Source organism: Phoxinus phoxinus, assembly GCF_949152265.1.
Source record: "Phoxinus phoxinus genome assembly, chromosome: 9".
Taxonomy (NCBI): domain Eukaryota; kingdom Metazoa; phylum Chordata; class Actinopteri; order Cypriniformes; family Leuciscidae; genus Phoxinus; species Phoxinus phoxinus.
In genome coordinates this window covers 10,866,397-10,883,334 of record NC_136884.1, presented here as the reverse complement: position 1 = coordinate 10,883,334, position 16,938 = coordinate 10,866,397, and the positions used below count along the sequence as shown (strand labels likewise).

The 16,938-nt window shown below is 37.0% G+C and overlaps 2 protein-coding genes across 6 annotated transcripts; one reads left to right on the top strand and one right to left on the bottom strand.

Moving 5' to 3' along the window:
- The first annotated feature begins 125 nt into the window (after positions 1-125).
- gys2 (glycogen synthase 2) lies at positions 126-14,945 on the top strand. 4 transcript variants are annotated; one of them, XM_079622516.1, is made up of 18 exons: positions 275-364; positions 1,013-1,096; positions 2,226-2,379; positions 4,109-4,290; positions 4,906-5,097; positions 5,236-5,421; positions 7,039-7,183; positions 7,260-7,377; positions 7,490-7,610; positions 7,737-7,843; positions 8,586-8,645; positions 9,014-9,092; positions 10,670-10,783; positions 11,016-11,142; positions 12,283-12,378; positions 12,506-12,669; positions 12,818-12,898; positions 13,673-14,945. In XM_079622516.1, the coding sequence occupies exons 3-18, from the start codon at positions 2,256-2,258 to the stop codon at positions 13,883-13,885; spliced, it is 2,109 nt and encodes a 702-aa protein (XP_079478642.1). In that variant the 5' UTR covers positions 275-364; positions 1,013-1,096; positions 2,226-2,255; the 3' UTR covers positions 13,886-14,945. The 4 variants fall into 4 exon arrangements, with proteins under 4 accessions (XP_079478640.1, XP_079478642.1, XP_079478641.1 ...); XM_079622515.1 differs by lacking the exon at positions 275-364 and adding an exon at positions 438-644; XM_079622514.1 differs by lacking the exon at positions 1,013-1,096 and having other exon boundaries at positions 126-364; positions 13,673-14,923.
- A 7-nt stretch (positions 14,946-14,952) lies between these two features.
- spx (spexin hormone) lies at positions 14,953-16,732 on the bottom strand. Of its 2 annotated transcripts, XM_079622518.1 has the most exons (5): positions 16,678-16,732; positions 16,347-16,427; positions 16,090-16,147; positions 15,927-15,989; positions 14,953-15,541 (listed from the first exon to the last, which is right to left on the bottom strand). In XM_079622518.1, exons 1-5 carry the CDS (start codon positions 16,681-16,683, stop codon positions 15,441-15,443), a joined length of 309 nt encoding a protein of 102 aa, XP_079478644.1. In that variant the 5' UTR covers positions 16,684-16,732; the 3' UTR covers positions 14,953-15,440. The 2 variants fall into 2 exon arrangements, with proteins under 2 accessions (XP_079478644.1, XP_079478643.1); XM_079622517.1 differs by lacking the exon at positions 16,678-16,732 and having other exon boundaries at positions 15,292-15,541; positions 16,347-16,610.
- Between the last annotated feature and the right edge of the window lie 206 nt (positions 16,733-16,938).

Sequence of the window (16,938 nt, the reverse complement as noted above, 5' to 3'; positions counted from 1 at the left end):
CATAACAGGCAAAGCGTGCCTGAAATAATTACCCACAGTTTTCAAGCAAACAAACCACATCCTTTCATCTGACGAAGAGTGATTTTCACGAAGTTTCTAATTGTTTTCTCAGGTAAAGCATCATTGGCACCAAGTGCTCGTGTTTGGGTCTGTCAGAGTCAGTTGTCGCTTCATTTCGCTTCCCAAAACGCAGCCCAAACGGATTGTAGTTGAATTTACTGCGTGTTAATCGATGTTTGCAGGAAATTTTACTCGATTCGTCTTTTTCTTGGATGAAAACGCAAAGGCTTCCGTCGTCCGAAGCGTTGGGCTCGTCAAATTGCCTCCGATCCATTGAGAGATAGTGCTGCTTGGAGTCTGTAAAGTAAGATGATATTTTCAGTGCACTCTTTAACAAGCATTATTGCTCATTTATTTGGATTGCAATACATCTCCTTACCTGGACTGGCTTCAGGTGTATCCATGTCTGTGAACAGTGCTCTCATAGCTGTGGACTGACAGATCATTGCTGACAGGAAGAGAATCAGTGCCTTGAATTTCATACTGCTGAATTGTAAAGCTTATGCAGCACAGCTGAGCCTTTCTCTCTTCTTCAGTGAACAAACCCATGCTCTGCTGTCCTCCTTCAATTTAAAGCTTGGCTGGTGACATCCTCTGACCTTATTTTACATATATTACTGTCTTTGAAAAAAAAAAATATAGGACCTCCCTTTTGCCTCATCCAGAGCATTTCAACTATAAAAACAATGTCTTCTTGGAAATCCTGTGGTAAACTGTACACTGAAGTCGATTATTTAAATAGCTGCTAAAATGTTGCTGCGAAACCCACCAAAATCACGCATTTTTGTTTGTTTTCTCTCATTCTGTGGCAGAGAACAACATGATATGAAAGTAAAATAAGGGTCTTGTAACAGGAAAGCATGAACAGAGCCACTATAATTGGTGTACAATCATGGTCAATTACTGTTTGTGGGGAAAATATGGTAAACTTTCATTGTTATCTTGCCTTCAGCATGGTAATACGGTGATACCTGGATATCATAACTACAAGAAAATGTTCCTGCCATAAAGAGTCACTGACAACATTAGCTGGCATGTGAGTATGAATTATGCAAAGGTCGGATGGTTTTTATTTGTGATGGAGCAGCACTGATAAAAGCTTTTTACTCTCGGCCTTCAGGGTTGTTGTTGTTCTTGTTTTGTGATGCTACAAACACCTTAAATGTAAATATATTGAAATGGTTGAAAGTGAAAATGTGATTTTTAAATGGTAACAATAGACTTGTGAACACTCTAGGGACTGGATCATCAGTGAAAGTTACAGTGGTTTTAATATTTAGTTCTATCTATCTATCTATCTAGGCCTATCTATATATGAAACATACATGTGGCTGAGTGGCTCCAAAATGCAAAAGCCATTTGAGATCAATTGTTTTATTTCAAAATTGAGGGTAATCTACGCCCACTTTAAGTAAAGTAGCCACACAAGTTTTCTTGATTTTGTATTTGAAATCGAGTTAGATTCACTAATTAGGTTCCATCTGGGTGTGTTTACAAGGCAGTTCAAAACCTGAAAAAAATCTATCTATCGATCTGCATTTGGTATTTTAAGTTGCCACGAATGTCCACAAATCAAAGCTTGATTCAGAATTTTGTGCATGAACTTTAATTGTATCCCGTTTAATCAATGGGCAAAGACTCCCGACTCTCCCGACAGCGCATTTTCTAAATAAAACTAAATAGCAAATGTTGTTCAGTTGCGTCATAACTTGTGTAGCCTATCTACTTTTTCCTCCTTTCCTCAGATTGTTTTTAATATAGGCCTATAACCGATGTGGAAAAACAATCATGCATTATTTGGAATATGCTATTTGTTTTACAGTAGGTTATAAGATGGCCCAAAAGATGAATATAGCAGTAAAGTATGGGTGGGTGCGTGTGCACGTATCGTTTAGGGTCAGAGAGGTCCGCGCGCCGAATATTTCGCCTTGATGTCTGTGGACTTTAGACACGCGATCACAGTGTGCACATGCAGATTTTTTTTTTTTTTTTTTACTTCACTAAAGGTTAGAGAGGAATAGATCGAGCAGCAGGTCACATTGAGCAGAATTGTCTCTAGGACCTCCATTACCTTAAAGAGAACCAAAATTTGGCGTCTCAGTGGCTGTTTAGATGTTTACCACATAATTGTAATTCGGCCCATTGCATTTCCTCTACATTTGCAGCTCCAGTTGACGGATAAAAACGTTTGTGAGATGCGACGAGTGTCCAGATCTTTGTCAATAACATCATTAAGTGGACTTCCACAATGGGAAGAGGAAAGTCTACCTGTGGAAGATCTCCTGCTCTTTGAGGTCGCCTGGGAAGTAACTAATAAGGGTAAGAACTTAAATCTGTTTGTATATTTTTACTGTGCACTTTTTTTTAATTTTTGTAATTTCTTTTCATTTTAGAGTGCATTTATTAAGCAATTTTGTCAAATTATGCAAAGGTATACCGGTAAAAAAAAGTATGGTAGGCCTATTTAATTTGACACATAAAATGCTAGGAATGAGATTAGCCTTTGCCAGGCAAATATGTATGCCATTTAATTCCATATTTGCTTATGCTTTGTTTTAATGGTCCCCTTTAGACATTCTGTTAAGTATTGTTGCATCTACATGTCAACTCACTCTCATTAGAGTATTAGTAGACTGTAGGTTAGGTGTTAGTGGTATAACTTGACATGTAGTTGTAAAGTTAGTCAGTATAATGTCTGTTGGGGAACCATCAAAAATAAAGTGTTAGGATATATTAAGCAGACAGTCTAATGAGAGTTATTTTACATGCCCTAGTGTAATGTTACTTATACTCAACAGAATGTTCAAAGGGGACCATTCAAATAAAGTGTTACCTCCATTTCCATCCCCTTGATTTCCACTGCATAATAATAATCTTTTCTATGTGCTGGAAATCACATGTAATGTACGGTAATTTGTTCATGATGGTTCAGAAAGGAAAAAAACAAAACAAAATTCAATTAGGCCAAAAGTACTCAAAGCTGTAGAATCACTTTAAAGCTCACTTCACAAGTGTCAAAATCGTGTTTGCTTTATCTCATTATCAAGTATACATGCTTTTTAAAATGTATTGCATAACCTTAGCAAGAAGTGTGTTTTGACCCTGAAATTGCACACATTTGACCTCAAGATTGTTCACCCCTTTATCAGAAGACTTGAAAAGAGTTCAACAAGACAGAGCTGTCATTTAGTAAATGCATGTGTGCCGCATTCATACACTCTTGTGTGGCCCTGTCGCTGGTTAAATATTAAGCTCCAGATCAATTACCAGATTTTGAGACCTAATTCTGTTTTTTGTGGATCGTTTTAGAACAGGGGGTTTCAATCTTTTAAATCCAAATATGATCATCCTCGTGAGAGGACTCCATCCTAAAAAATTTAAATCCCAATTAATACTGTGGAAAAATTAAGTTACATTCCGTTTTTTCTATTTTCTGTAGTACTATACTGTATTGTTTAAATAAAAATTAGTTTAGCCATATATATATACTATAGTATTATTTTTATTTTATTTTTTTACACTGCTTTTCTCTAAACTTTTCCACAACGCCTAACACTCCTTTGTGGCCCCCTGGGGGTCTCCATCTTCTTGTTACAAAATGGCTTTTGAAACGATATTATGTCCAGATTTATCCCTATAAATTTGGGTGATAGTTCACCCAAAAATAAACATTCTGTCATCATTTACTCACCCTTAAGTTGTTCCAAAACTGTATGAGTTTCTTAGTTCTGTTCAACACAATAGAAGATATTTTGAAGAATATCGGCAACCAAACAAACAGTTGATGGTCCCCATTGACTTCCATAGTATTTTTTTTTTCAGACTATGGAAGTCAATGGGGACAGTCAACTGTTTTAAAGAAGAGAATATCTTCTTTTGTTTTCAACAGAACTAAGAAACTCATACAGGTTTTATAACAACTTGAGGGTGAGTAAAGTGATTTTCATTTTTGGGTGAACTATCCCTTTAAGTTTTAATTTGAACAGTGCTCCTATTTTGTTCCTTTTCTCATTCATAAATGTTTTATTCCCTACACAACTGTCTCCAGTGGGGGGTATATATACTGTAATTCAGACTAAAGCAAAGATCACAGTGGACGAATGGGGTGAGAACTACTTTATGATGGGACCCTACTACGAACACAACTTCAAGACCCAGGTGGAGAAATGTGAACCTCCAAGCCAAGCCATCAAAGCCGCCATGGACTCCTTGAGTAACAACGGTTGCCAGGTATTGCATATGCAGTTATTGGTGTCATATCAGGATGTCCGCATCACACACATATAGGCCCTGGACAGGTTCATTGTTGTTCTAGTCATTGTCCAATTAACAAAAATGTTTAAAAGCTGATCTAGCATCAATACCTGCAGTATTAGTATATGATAGCATTAAAGTTAGACAGAAAATAAAGCGGCTTTTAAATGTATTCAACAGTGTATCTTGGGTATAAAAAACTATTTGTTCATTTTTCTCATTCTGACCAGAAGATGACGCTAGAGGATCAAATAAAATATTTGATTAATATCATATATACTTGGAAGCAAATAAATATCCATTTTGAGTTAAACAGCACCAGCAGAGCACCACACATTTTATTTTCTCAGAAAAGTGTATTTTATTTTATATTGTAATATTTTATTTATTTAATACATTCCTTTGTGTTTGTATATAAATAAATATACTAAAATAACACTTTAAAATGACATAAAACAATAAAATGAACATGTCTCGGACAGCAAAGCCTTTAATTTTATAGATTCCAACAAGAATATAAATAAGTGGGGTCTTGCTATTGCTGCCTATATGTGTTGGATGATATTGCCTTCACTTTCTCTCTACATGCAGGTTCACTTTGGCCGCTGGTTGATTGAGGGCAGTCCGTACGTCATCCTCTTTGATATTGGGGCAGCTGCCTGGAACCTGGACCGCTGGAAGGGGGATCTGTGGGACACATGCAGCATCGGGCTGCCCTATCACGACAGGGAGGCCAACGACTCACTCATCTTTGGCTCTCTTGTGGCCTGGTTCTTCAAGGAGGTAAACTGTACACTAAAAGCCACCTGAGTGTGCATGCCTGGATTTTTAGCTGTAGTTTTCCAGTCTGTCCGAGCTGGAATATGAATGGATTCAGTGTGTTAACTTGATGATATTAAACCTGTCTGTCTCCTTCTGCAGTTAACAGACCAACTTCAGGACAATCCCAACGTAATCGCTCATTTCCACGAATGGCAGGCTGGGACAGGACTTGTACTCAGCCGTTCCCGCAAGATTCCCTTGGCAACCATTTTTACCACACACGCCACGCTACTGGGGCGGTACTTGTGTGCTGGTAATGCAGACTTCTACAACAACCTGGACAAGGTGAGGATATTCTTCACACTGTACATCAGAGGTTCTCAACCTTTTTGACTTGAAGGCCCTTCACTGTCCAACACAATATTCTAAGGCCCCCTACATAATATAATATTGCATTATAATATATATATATGCAGAATTTTGAGCCAAGCCCCTGAGTCCCCAGTATAGATAGGTTTAGGAATAGGTGTGGGGTTAGGATTAGGCAACCAGGTTGCGGCCTCAATGAGGGGGTTAATAGTTTTTCAAATTCGGCACAACACCGGTGTGGTGTGAGTTAACAGTTGAAACTGGCGTAGGGAAGTGTGATGTAACATTAACCCATCATGGGTTCTGTGTGCTCGTCCATTGCCTGTTATTTTAGTAAGTAATTACTAGTACTGCAGAAATAGATTGATTCGGAAATATTTGCAAAAACTGCTGAAAAGAGGCCCCCTGATCACGTGTGCCCCTAGGCTATAGCCTATGCGTTAATCCGCCCCTGACACACACACATACACACACACACACACACACACACACACACGTGTTTTTCGGTTTGTCTTTTCTGCTCACCAAGGCTGCATTTATTTAATCATAAATTCAGTAAAAACAGGACTATTGCGAAATATTATTACAATTTAAAAATAAGTGTTTTCTATTGTAATGTATTTTAAAATTGTATTCCTGTGCTGACAAAGCTGTATTTTTAGCACCATTACTGCTGTGTCACATGATCCTTCAGAAATCATTCTAATATGCTGATTTACTGCTCAAGAAACATTTTCTTATTATCAACGTTGAAAGCAATTGTACTTTTTTGTGTGAAAACTGTGACACATTTTCTTCAGGACACTTTTTGAAAAGTTCAAAAGAACAGCATTTATTTGAAATAGAATTATTTCGTAACATTGTTAAAGTGTTTACTCCCTTTTTTTATACATTTAATGCATCCTTGCTGAATAAAAGTATTCATTTCTGAAATTTTTTCATTAATTACGGACCCCAAACTTTGGAATGGTAGTGTGTATATTCTGTAAAGCTTATCCCCTGTAACACAGTGTCTGTATTGTATACATTAACATTTTGACTGAACCGCATTAAATACTTCTGATTACATAGTAAAAAAAAATATTTTCACCTATTTTTACAATGCATTACAATAAGTAAAGAAAACTACAAAAAAAAAGTGTGCCCCACAGAAATCAATCAAGTTAGTTTGTGTAGTGAACACTTATTAGAGGTGAAACTGAGCAAGTGAGAGTGCATGCAGACCGCAGTGATAATTGGGCCTGGTGTAGTGAGCATAAAGGTCATCATGTCTGAAGGTTGACTGAAGAATAATTGACAGCATCTTATGATTTCCCGACTGATGCTATCGCCTATTGGCCCCAGAGAGACTTCCTTCACCTGCTGACGGGGGGAAGCTCTGAGACTTTTAAAAATTAATATTGCATTGTTTTTTATGAAAAAATTGTAGAATCAGACTCATTATTCTAACTACATCAGGATTGTGACTAAAAGTTTATTATTATGAAAATAAGAGTTTGCAAAAAACAAACAAAAAACTTTGCATCCAAGAGACTATAGTCTCCCCATTTCAAACTGTTAATTTAATCAAATTTGATTTCCTATTTCATGCAGTTTAACGTAGACCAAGAGGCAGGAGATAGGCAGATCTACCATCGCTACTGTTTGGAGAGGGCTGCTGTACACTGCGCGCATGTCTTCACCACCGTGTCCCAGATTACAGCTGTGGAGGCCAATCACATGCTCCATAGACAGCCAGGTATTACAAAGCCCCTCCTCTGCCTCATTATTAGCTCTTGAATACATGACGTTGAAAATATCATGTCTGTATGCAGATGTGGTCACCCCAAACGGCCTGAATATTAGGAAGTTCTCAGCCATGCATGAGTTCCAGAACCTGCACTCCATGAACAAATGCAAGATCCAGGAGTTTGTAAGAGGTCACTTCTATGGGTTAGATCTCTTTTCTGTCTGCACAATAACACACACACTTGTACAAAAAAAAAAATATATATATATAGGTGCATGTTATAATTTCTTTACTCTCAACTCCTCTCACTGGCAGCTATCTGGACTTCAATCTGGAAAAGACCCTGTTCTTTTTCATCGCAGGACGATATGAGTTTTCAAATAAAGGAGCAGACCTGTTCCTCGAATCTCTGTCCAGATTAAACTACTTGCTAAGGGTATGAACAGTCACTGCTGTACAACTTATAGTTTCTTCATATAAAATCTAATTATCTAGTTTAAGCATACCAGTCAAAGCAAAAGATGTTCATTATTTGATTGTATGTTTGTGTTATGGCTAACAGGTTCATAGGAGTGATGTTACAGTGGTTGTGTTCTTTATCATGCCTGCCAAAACCAACAACTTCAATGTGGAGTCTCTTAAAGGACAGGCTGTACGCAAGCAAATGTGGTGCGTAACTGCTTGAGGATATAACCTTCATTACTAGACTTAATCAATTAAACAGGCAAAGGGTCAAAACCATGGAACAGGAAACCAGCGAGCGCTCAGAAATGCAGTGTAACATACAAGACTTGGCAATAAGTGACTGAGTAAACCAGGTTTATATATACAGGGGATGAATCCGAAATCGCCCCTACACCCTCAATCACTATTCCCTATGTTAGTCCACTATACAGTTCACTTAATGGAGTGAATGAAAAAGAGTGATCGAATTTGGACAACTGTTGAGCATACATTGGTTGCACAATGCAGAATGCACTCAATAATGTCCACTATGGTTTCAGACACCACTACAAATGGCTGTCCCCTCAAATAACACACTATTTGAGGGTATAGGGGGCGATTTCGGATTCAGCCAGAGTTAACAGGGTAAATGAGAAACAGCTAAAACTAATCAGAGATAATGAGTCTGGGCAAAGGGTTCTGGGAAATGTAGTTCATGGTGGAATGACAATGGTCTCCGGAGGAGTGCTCTCTGGTGGATATCCTGGTTTTTATTTATTTTACTTGTGGGCCGAGAGTTCATTTTGGATTTTGGATCCCTATTTCTAGTAGCTCACAACATAGAGCTCTGATGCTGGATCAGATTTCCCACTAGTTATACTCATCATATTTATTAGGCAATAAAAGGAAATGGCTCTTCTTTTCAGTGCACAAGACTTCTTCAATATATTTTCCGTCTGTCTCTCAGGGACACGGCTCAGTCGGTGAAGGAGAAGTTTGGCAAAAAGCTTTACGAGGGCTTGTTAAGGTTGGTGGTTTCCGCTCTCTGTAAACCCTCCCTCGTACAGACCTGATAAAACAGGGCTCAAAATTGATGCGGCCGTAAATGTTGTCAGTATGTGATGATGAAGAGTGATGAACATCTGATGTCATAAACTGGAGTGGCTGAGTAACCTTCAAGTGTTGATATTTCACAGTGTCTACCAAGTGTTGATGAGAATACACTGCACTTCCCCTGGGAGTTGTCAGATTATAGGATATTTATAATGGCATTGTGTGATGTCAATAGGTCATTTTCCATGTGTGATCATGGAGCAAGATAGTGCGTGTGTGTGTGTGTGTGTGTGTGTGTGTGTGTGTAGGATCTCATCTAATGAAGCTCTCCTGCGTTCACAGGGGTGAGATCCCAGACATGAGCAAAATCCTGGACAGAGATGATTTCACAATCATGAAGAGGGCCATTTATGCAACACAGGTCAGACAAAACGTTGCACAATTCTTACATCACAAGAGGCCACATTGAAAAAATAACCAAAGTAATCCTTTAACCATATTAATGTGCTTTCAAGGTATCAGTTTATGATATCCCTAAATCATTCTGGTTAGTGTTTTTTAATTATGGTTTAATGCTCACTCTGTATATAGTGTGCATATATATATACATACATACATACATATACATATATATCTGATAGAGAAAGATTTAAGAGAGACATGTTTAAAACTGGTTATTTAGTTAATATTCAAGTTCATTGGCTACTCCTATGTACTCAAACTGTTCAGACAGTTTTTTTTAAGAGAAGCAATTTGTAAATGCAATTTATTAAAAATAAAAAGCCAAATTAAATGTTGCATTTTTAATTGATTTAAATGGTTTACATTTGACTACATTGTTAAAGCTGAATTAAATCAGAAGTTTTAAAAGCCTTTATTTGTCCCTTTTTTATTTTTGAATATATATATATTTTTGTAACAATCACTAATTTGGATATTATTTTGACAGTTATGCATGTCAGCCAATCTCTTACCTTGTGCTATTTCAATGTCTCTTGCATTATGCTCTCTTCTCTCACATAAATAATAATTGTAACTATAATCACTGTTTCATGTGCATTTATTTATTTGATGAGTAGCCATGAAAAAAGGATAATGTCAGCTGGTCATTATCACAAAAATAAACACTTTTCAGGATTATACTACACATTATCTTTATGTATTAAATTGTATTCTGTAAAATCTAATCTAATTCATATTTCCTTCTCTTTTTGAGAACATCACTTAATCGTGTTTTAGGACGAACTATGGGTCTAAAGATGGACGTCTTTGAATTAATGATTCATAGGTTTCATTCATTCTCTCCTGCCTTGCATCTGTTTTGTATGAATGGACTCTAATCAAAGGTCAGGCTGAGGTTATAGTGAATATCGACATGCTAAGCCTCTGTAAATCTGTGGAGGAATCCCCTGCATCATTCTACTGGATTACTGGTGGAGCGGTTTGCGTTACAGAGCTCAGTGACGTATTTAACCTGACTGTCTGCGGTCGATAGATTGAATGTGTTACTGAGATTTATTCCACAGCTTCTTAATGGCAGTGTTATGAGCAGAACATCAATATACAGCCACTCCGGTTAGATTTATTTGGGTATCAATATTTCGGGGAGCTACCGAAGGAGAGATATCGATCTATTAGTGTTGTTGTTTGTTTATAAAGAGGGAACGAGAGTAAAAAATGAGGCTAATTTTTCTGGAGAGTTAAAGTCCACTCACTCTTTTCCTATGACTCAGTCTCTGGAATGAATTTAATAGCAAGAATAATGAATATTAGAAACCATTGAAATGGTGTAAGTAAGTGCAGAGCAGGCAGCCAATTTTGATGGGAAGATTGTGTTTTTAAAACTTAAATGGAGTTTTCTAAACTTTGAACCTCATGATTTTTATTCAACGAATGCTCATGGATCGCTGATTTCTTTATTTGTTAACCTTTCATACACACTTTCATTGACAAAAATACACTCACCTGCTATTATGTTCATGTCTTTGTCCTTCATAGAGACACTCTCTCCCTCCAGTAACAACTCACAACATGCTGGATGACTCCACAGACCCCATCCTGAGCAACATCCGCCGAATCGGCCTCTTCAATGGACGCAATGACAGAGTGAAGGTGTGCAGTTCGCTATGTCTGACCCCAGATTTAGACAAGCATAATCACCGCACGTTTCAGTTTTATCTACTGACCCCAGGTCATACTTATAGTTAAGCCCTGGTTGTCTTGAGTTCATGTTAAGTGCATCACATGATGCATTAAAGATGTGTTGTATTGATTGATTGTGGTAAATCTTTACAAAAATGTGTGTATGAAGGGCCTTGAAGTATTAATTGTCAGTATTTGTCAGATTGTGTTCCATCCGGAGTTCCTGTCCTCCACCAGTCCCTTGCTGCCCATGGACTATGAGGAGTTTGTGCGCGGCTGCCATCTGGGAGTGTTTCCATCCTACTATGAACCATGGGGCTACACGCCAGGTTTCACACACAACGCATTTTAGTACCTTTCACATCTTCACATCACAATCTTGCATTCAGCATTTTGTCACTCGACTTTAACATTAATATTGACATCAGAAAATGTCATTCAAATTTTAAACCTATGAAAGGGGTTTAAAAAAGCACATGGCTCCATAGTGCCATCACTTTACAGTGTCGCAATGACCGTCTTTGAGTGCCTCACCCGTCAAAGTGTAATGAGTGTGTAGATGATGAAGCGGCCGAGGTCAGCTACACTGAAAACAGATGTCCGCTCATATTCTACATACAGCTCCCGATCGGGGTGAAGTTCGTTTCTTTGGGGAGTATTTTAATTAGGGATGCAATGATATATCGGCCACCATATCGGTGTCGGTCGATATATGTTCATTTTTAATGTTATCGTTATCGGCCCCAATAAAAAAAACGCTGATATATTAAATCCAATAAATAATGGATTATTTCCTTTAGCTGAGACGCTTTAGATGCGCACTGTTCGCCATGATGGTTTTGAATTGCTTGAAATATGATTGAAATCACTTCAAAAAAGGAAAATATAGGCTAGTTAAGTGCAACACAAGTCTGTCATATGCTATATAAAATTATAATGCTTGGGACATGGATTTTAATGGTGAGACTTTTGTTTTTATAATCAGGCTCTCAAAAATTATATAAAAACTTGGATTTAGATTTATCGGCCAATATATTGGTTTTCGGCTTTCAGATATAAGGGAATTATTGGTATTGGCCAAAATTTTTATATCGGTACATCCCTAGTTTCTAGGAATTCCTTAATTTTATTGATGTAGTTGAGGCAGCCATAAACAGCACAACTTAAGCCTGTGCATTTTTAGTAATGTTCAAAAAGTTTTTGTTTAATTAATTCAGTCACTCTTTTTATCCCATTTTACCAATGGGTTCCTCATGGAGAAGGGAACAGGACAGCATACAAACGGAAGTTAAAATCTATCATGGTAGAAAATATGGATATACACAGCTTAATTGTTTATTTGCAATTATATATACAGTCAGTGTATTTAAAAAGCAGATCTTTTTTACCTTTTTTTTGTCAGTTTAGGATAAACATGTATTGCGTATGACTGTTGATGATGATCATCATCTGTAATCTAATGTGTTCAGGTGAGTGTACTGTAATGGGAATTCCCAGCGTAACCACCAATCTATCTGGGTTTGGCTGTTTCATGGAGGAACATGTCTCCGACCCGTCTGAATATGGTGCGTGAATCATGAAACGAGTCACTGCTTTCCAAAACTATTTGCACAGCTTAATTGTTTTTGTATTATCAATATGTTTTAATTACCGTACATTACATTGTGTATTTTGTCTAAATCAATGCTGTAGGAATCTACATTGTGGACCGGCGATTCCGTTCCGCAGACGAGTCGTGCAACCAGCTGACTCAGTTCATGTTTTCATTCTGCCAAAAGTCGCGCAGACAGCGAATAATCCAACGCAACCGAACGGAGAGACTCTCTGACCTCCTGGACTGGCGATACCTCGGACGGGTGAGTATCTGCTCAGCTCACGCCCTTGCCTCTGAGTACTCGGGTGTGATTCACCTTTTATTTCATTGGTTAACATTGTGTAAAAGGACATTGTCTAATTCGCATGTTTTCTTTATCAAATGACACGTCCGTGTTTCTCTCTGCTCAGTTCTACATGCAAGCCAGGCATCTGGCCCTCAACAGATCCTTCCCTGATAAATTCAAAATGGACCATTTCAACCTCTCACCGGTGAGCCCTGCTAACACTCACACTCTCTCAGATGCACATCAATGCTCTAGCACTGACAATGACAACACGATGCTGCACTCCTTGTAAGATGTGTGCTTTTCATCATCTTATATGAATCTAAAGGTCAAGGACATTATATACACCCTTATTCAAAAGTTCGGGTCTGTAAGATTATTATTATTATTTTTTAAATACTTTTATTAAGCAGGGATCTATTAAATTGATCAAAATTGACAGTAAGGACTTTTACATTGTTACAGAAAAATGCTACTTTTAATAAATAGGCTATAAGCAGCCCTAAAGGGCAAAACGTATGTAAGAAATACACACCTTTCCAAAAATCACTTAAATACACCTTTCGCTCAAAGATACGCATGTATGACACCATCCATAGACATCATTAAATCATGATAAGGAGCAAAAACTGATTAGGAGCAAAAACTTTATATTGAGTTTCACCTCACCTCTCTGCTCTCAAAATTGACAATCCGGGTGTTATTGAATGTACTGTATGACATCTAACACTCCTGATGAGGATGCACCGCAGTTGAGCTTCGTTCTTGAGTTTAATTGACAGGATAACATTTACCTGCTCAGGAAGACGACTTGATTCCCATTCGAGCTCACTCACAGTTGTTCTACACATATGCTTTAAGACGACTACACACACACACACAAAATTAAAGTGAGACAGATGTATGAAATCAGTGAATCAACATGTCTCTTGTTTACCATTATATCAGTACGAGTGACTGAATCTTTTTGTTTGCACAGACACAAGGTTTCCGTTACCCGCGACCCTTATCCGTCCCTCCATCCCCGTCAGCTTCCCTCCACTCCACCCCTCACCCCAGCGATGAGGAAGATGACGACACCTATGACGAAGACGAGGAGGCCGAGAGGGACAGGCAGAACATCAAGGCTCCTTTCACTCTGGGTGCGGAGCCTGAGGGTAAGAGGCAACAACCGCTGGAAAATGGGAATTAAGATCCGCACCGTCCTGCACCTGTAGATCAGGCGTATTCACACCTGCTACCCTTTGAGAATGTGCTTTACACCAAAAGATCATGTAAAAAAGAAATTGGGTTGCACTTTATTTTAGGGTGTCCTTGTTACAGTGTAAATATGGATTTAAGTACTGAGTAATATTAATGTACTTATAGGGTTGGGATTAGGGTTTGGTTTAAGGTTAGTTGCATGTTATTATGCATTGTTTACTGTTATTACTATAGCAAGTACATGTAGAATGTGTAAAATAGTGTTACCAACATTTGCCGTTTAAAATTCCGGCAACACTTTATTTTACAGGTACTGTAGTAATAACTATAGAATATGCATAATTACATGCAAATAACCCTAAACAAAACCCTAACCCTTATTATATAGTAAGTACATGTAGTTCATTATTATTACTACTACTCAGTAATTAAATGTATAATTACACTGTAACATGGACACTTTAAAAACAATGTAACCAATTCTATTTAAAATTGAAAATGCTGATAAGTACTCATTTGTCATTGTGGATGATATTTTTTAACTAATAATGCTTTACTGATAATAGAGTATGTAATAAAAATATAGAAAAAACTAAAATAAATTCACTATTAAGTCTCAGACTGTCCACTGAATAAAATATCATGTATGTTCCACTGGTGAGATATTAGTGGGCTAGTTTTATTTTTGGTATATTGGTGCCATGAGGCTGTAATAGAGAAAATGTACAAAAAAAAATCTGATGTATTTTTTCCCTATAGCATACTTTTATATATTTCCAAGATATGTAAAGTTTTAATAACAACATTCATGTGCAGAAATGTAAAACATCCCAACCCATGTTTTGTTAAAAAGGTGGAAATGTTAGTGTCCTTGTTATACTTTACATGTACTGACTATGTAAATTGTGCATAATTACAAGCAACTAAACCAAACCCTAATCCTATGTTGTTCATTAATATTGCTTTGAGTTTGTACACAATGGTACAATTACACTGTAACAAGGACATCTTAAAATAAAGTGCAACCAAAAAAAAGTCTCACTCATGGTAGCAGTTGTCAGTGCAAATTTAGTTTAATTCATTGAGAAAAAGTTCAGACATTCTCAAATATGTATTTTACAGACCATTCAATTCACATGTTGGTTTAACATGAAAAAATGAAAAGGAAACAAAGTCTGTACAGAATTTCAATCATCATAAATAGTCTCTTTTCCAAGATGATATGTCTTGAAAAAACAACCCATTATTTCACCTGAAATGAAACAAAAAGAAATTCAAATGCCTTAAAATCAGTCTTTGCTCGATTCCTTGTGTTACTTAAATGATCAGTCCAATATAAGTCCACGTGGAATGATGCGAACAATCTGGAAACATACATAACTCAACTCCACATTACTCGAGTCTAACTGTAATAGCGTTGAACAGTAAATGATGAACCTTCAGAGAAGTTAAACACAGGCATCATCGTAGCTGATGGTGAACTTGAAAACATTAAATTCCACATGATTCAGATGTAAGAGTTGCTCGGGCTCTTTTAGCGGGTTTCAGTAAGGCTCACCCTGGTCTCTGGCTTGCTGGAGAACATTTAAGAGAAATGCAGCCGCTTTAGACATGCTCAGGTTTTCTGTGTTTTGGCTGCGTGACTCTGTAGAGAGAGTTTACAATTTACGTTAGCGTTCAATGTAATTGCATTAGAAGTACACTGTAAAAAAATGATTGTTGGTTTAACTTAAATTTGTTATTTCAATGAACTCAAAAACTTTGAGTTAATACAATGGAGATTGGTTTAATAAATAGAAACTCAAAATGTGTTATCTGAACCACATTTATTATCTAAGTTGATTTGACTAAAGTGAAAAAGTTTTGATAAATCATGAAAATATTTTTTTTACAGTGTAGATACCTGTATTTACTAGCTTACAATTAGTATTTTACATTACATTTGCGTGCAACATGGACACTGCAGTTTCACCATGCACAAATAACGGTTAATCTTACAAATTATGAGATATATAATTAAGAATTCATACCCAAGCGTATTGTGTCATACAAGTCCCCTTCATTTATGTCTTCTGACACAAAGCGCCGCCCCTCTATAATAAACATGAAAAGTTCATTCAAAAGCGTATGGAAAAAAAGATCATATATGCAGTTTTAGACACAAATATGAATAAAAAAACAGCAATAACTTACGTGTTCCTTTCAGATATAACATGGCTTGGGGTGTCCAATTCCGACGCTGAAAACTGCCCTTTAATAAAAAAAATAATATATAATAAATAATATATATTTGCATAATTTCATACAGAATTAAGTATTATTTTAAAATGTAAAATATTTATTAAAAAATAAAAAATAAATTAGACAAGTAATTTTTTTAAATTAAAATAACAAATGTTTAGTAAAAAGATTAAACAATATTCAAAGTATAATATGATGGATCTCATTACCTTGGGCGCACTCCAAGAATGGGACACAAATGTTGCCAGAAGTAACAGCGCAAGTGCGTACGCCGCAAGAGTCCTTAAATCCTGGAAATGAGAAGTCATGTTAGAATTGATCATTTACCATGTACACTACATTGCAATTAGCCTTTTATAACACTGTATGAAGCCTCTTTTCTCTTCAATGTCAATTATATTGGGAACAAAAGTATCAAAATTCCTAATAAAATGACTAAATTCCTGGTAGTCACTTCAACTTCTCTTTTATTACTCTGTCTAGTTGTAAGTGAATTGCTGAAAGTGCTCGAGACGAATGCAAGCATGAACGTGGACTTACTTTCATAGCGTCAGACGTCCTCTTCAGCCGTTGAGTCTCAGAGGAAAGATCAAGAGTGAAGACTGTCCTTGATATTTATAATCATCAGGGTGGGGGAATGTTGAATGAATTAGTCTTCAGCTATAGGTCAAGTCCCATTGATTCACGACGGGGCCGGGCCACGAACCTTTCAGAACCATTAGTTAACCCTTCCTTTAAAAATAATAAACCTACATTATTGCCATGGCGTTTGAAGACACGCATCTGTAAGTTAGGATGCTT